Source organism: Lygodium microphyllum, chromosome 21 (genome assembly GCF_053477565.2).
Source record: "Lygodium microphyllum isolate KBCC chromosome 21, Lygodium_microphyllum_v1.1.10, whole genome shotgun sequence".
Taxonomy (NCBI): Eukaryota; Viridiplantae; Streptophyta; class Polypodiopsida; order Schizaeales; family Lygodiaceae; genus Lygodium; species Lygodium microphyllum.
Window position 1 is genome coordinate 84,850,696 of NC_141155.1, and position 2,428 is coordinate 84,853,123.

The 2,428-nt window shown below is 46.5% G+C and overlaps 1 protein-coding gene across 1 annotated transcript; it reads right to left on the reverse strand.

The window, feature by feature from the left end:
* Positions 1-703: 703 nt before the first annotated feature.
* LOC148018231 (F-box/kelch-repeat protein At3g24760-like) lies at positions 704-2,071 on the reverse strand. Its single transcript, XM_087661555.1, has one exon. It carries the CDS (start codon positions 2,069-2,071, stop codon positions 704-706), a length of 1,368 nt encoding a protein of 455 aa, XP_087517681.1.
* Between the last annotated feature and the right edge of the window lie 357 nt (positions 2,072-2,428).

The following is a 2,428-nucleotide window of genomic DNA, read 5'->3' on the forward strand; positions in this document are numbered from 1 at the left end:
TGCTTCCTCCTCTTTAAGAGTATGGATAGCTCTTGCAATGGATAAGTGAGAAAAAAAAAATCAAATAAGAGTTCTAGTCACTAATATAATTTGCTATGAACAAATAGCAAGAAAATTAGTGAGATCTTATCGTAAAACTTTTAATAAAACATAGACACTTGCATGACTTGTATTTCCCAAAAGAACTTTGGTTATTTTAGCTAGTAATGCATGATAACAATAAATTTTCATGAATTCACTATCCCAATGTACTAATAAGGAAATTGATTCCCTAATATGCCAATTTGCAAACAACTTTAGGAATTTGATTAGCTAGCATGACTAAAGTATCCAAGCACAATTCATGTTCTAATACCAAACAACGTCGAGTACAATAGCATTGTCTCGGGTATGCACATGTGTGTGCACATGGGTACATGCATGTATGCACACATGCGCAAGCGTGCACACACATTGAAGTTATCCAAAAAAGTTAATGTGCTCCCCAAGATTTTTTTTTTGTGGATGATCTCAACAAGTGATGTGATCCAATATTTTTAAGTCAAAGATTATCAGCATGATTGTAAAGCCAAAGATTATTGTTGTTAAAATTAAGTGATAAAAGCTAGAACACACAATCCTTACTTGTGCCCTTATTTCCATCTCACTTGTAGTCTGTACAGACATGTTTGAATAGGCACATTGGTGTTAGGTCTTATATGTCCTAGCGGAATAGGGATGTCAAACAAGCCATAGGTGACAAATCTATGGAGCAACATTCAACCTTGGCATCACAGTCTTGCAAAGCAAATGGCAAGGACGGAAGTTGCTCCCATTTGTAATCTGCATCAACATCACATACACAGATGCGGATGTTGTGGAAGAAAGACCCATAATACAGATACAATAGGTGGCCTGATCCTACACATTTAAGCCTCGTTAGATGTAACTTAGGGTGGTCTCCAAAGAGAGACCACATATGGTCAGGCATCCTGCTGACCTCTTTACACTTCATGCTGCATTCATCCACCTTAAACAACTTGAGGCATCTGTCTAGCCCATTTTGAGTGCATATCCCTATGGCATATATGCTTTTGTCAATGGATGCAATCAACACATACATAGCATCTGGAACATTGAAGTATGATACAGTACTCCATGCTTTTCTATCCACATTGAAGGATGCAATGGCGTTGGAGGAGATCCCTGCAATATATATCGTGTTGCCTACCACTGCATAGGAAGCGTTGTACGAACCGTACGCACCAAGGAAGGTGTCCCGCGGGAAGGGCTCGCACTGCTCCCACTTGCCAGTATGGGAATTGTACAGATACAGAGGTGCAGTTTTGTTGATTCTGGCTTCTCCGAGGATGAAGAATCGGAAGGGATGGGGAGGCCTGTTGATGTGGATGTTGTTGTTCATGTCCGTGTTCATGTTGCTCTTGATGTTGCCATTGTTGATATTGCTGTCAATGCGGTCGATGTCGATGTTGCTGCTGCTGCTGCTGCTGCTGTTGCTATCATCGTTCATGCCGCTGCCGCTGTTGAGGGCTCCCACAATGGGGAAGCGGCCAAGGAAGCGTGGCAAGCGGCTGAGCACGGCAGAGGTGTTATGGGGTGAGGGTTTCAGGGCAAAATAGTGCAGGCCATATGCAGGGTGCTGCGGCGTGGAGAGATCAGGACACAAGATCCAAAGGCCCTGGAAGGATCCACTGATGAGAGTGTGGCTGATCGCGTTGGCGAGAGGAGGCCGCAACGCTGGGGATGGCAAGAGGAACCAGCGGCCAACCATGGGGTCGTACATGCAGGACATGCAAGTCTGGGAGCGGGGCAGGGACCCCCACAGGAAGAGCCAGGGTTTCCTGCCGGGTGCGAGGTCGCGGATCTGCACAGAGAAGGCCGGCGCGCTCATCCTTGAATACCAGTCCTTACAGACGGACGCGAATCTGATCGAGACGCTTATCGGCAGGCGCGCTAGGATGCGTTCGTAGAGGTCCGCACTCAGCCGCTGCCAATATATTTCTGCGGCCTCATGGGCCTCCTGCATGGCATCGCTGTTATCAGCTTCAACTGCAGCTGCAGCATCGGCCATGGCTGCTCCTTCTTCCTCTCAAGATCTCGCAGGGAATTATGAAATACGAGAGAGATCGTGATCGGGACTTTTTGTATCATCGTCGTCACAGGCCGCGCTACCCGAGTCAACCTGCAGAATTGGGGTGGTGGGGTTTTCGGCCAAAAGCATTTGCCCTCGAGCTGTCGCAGTTGGGATGATAGGGCGGGAGGTAAAACCTCGTCTGTCAGACAGAAGCCATCCACCGATCGCTCGTCTCAGATTCGCATCGACTCCTTCCCTCCCGATCAATGGTATATTTAATCCTTTATCCCTGCTTAACTGCCGATCGATTCATAATGGTATATTTACTCCTTTATCCCTCCCGATCAATGGTAT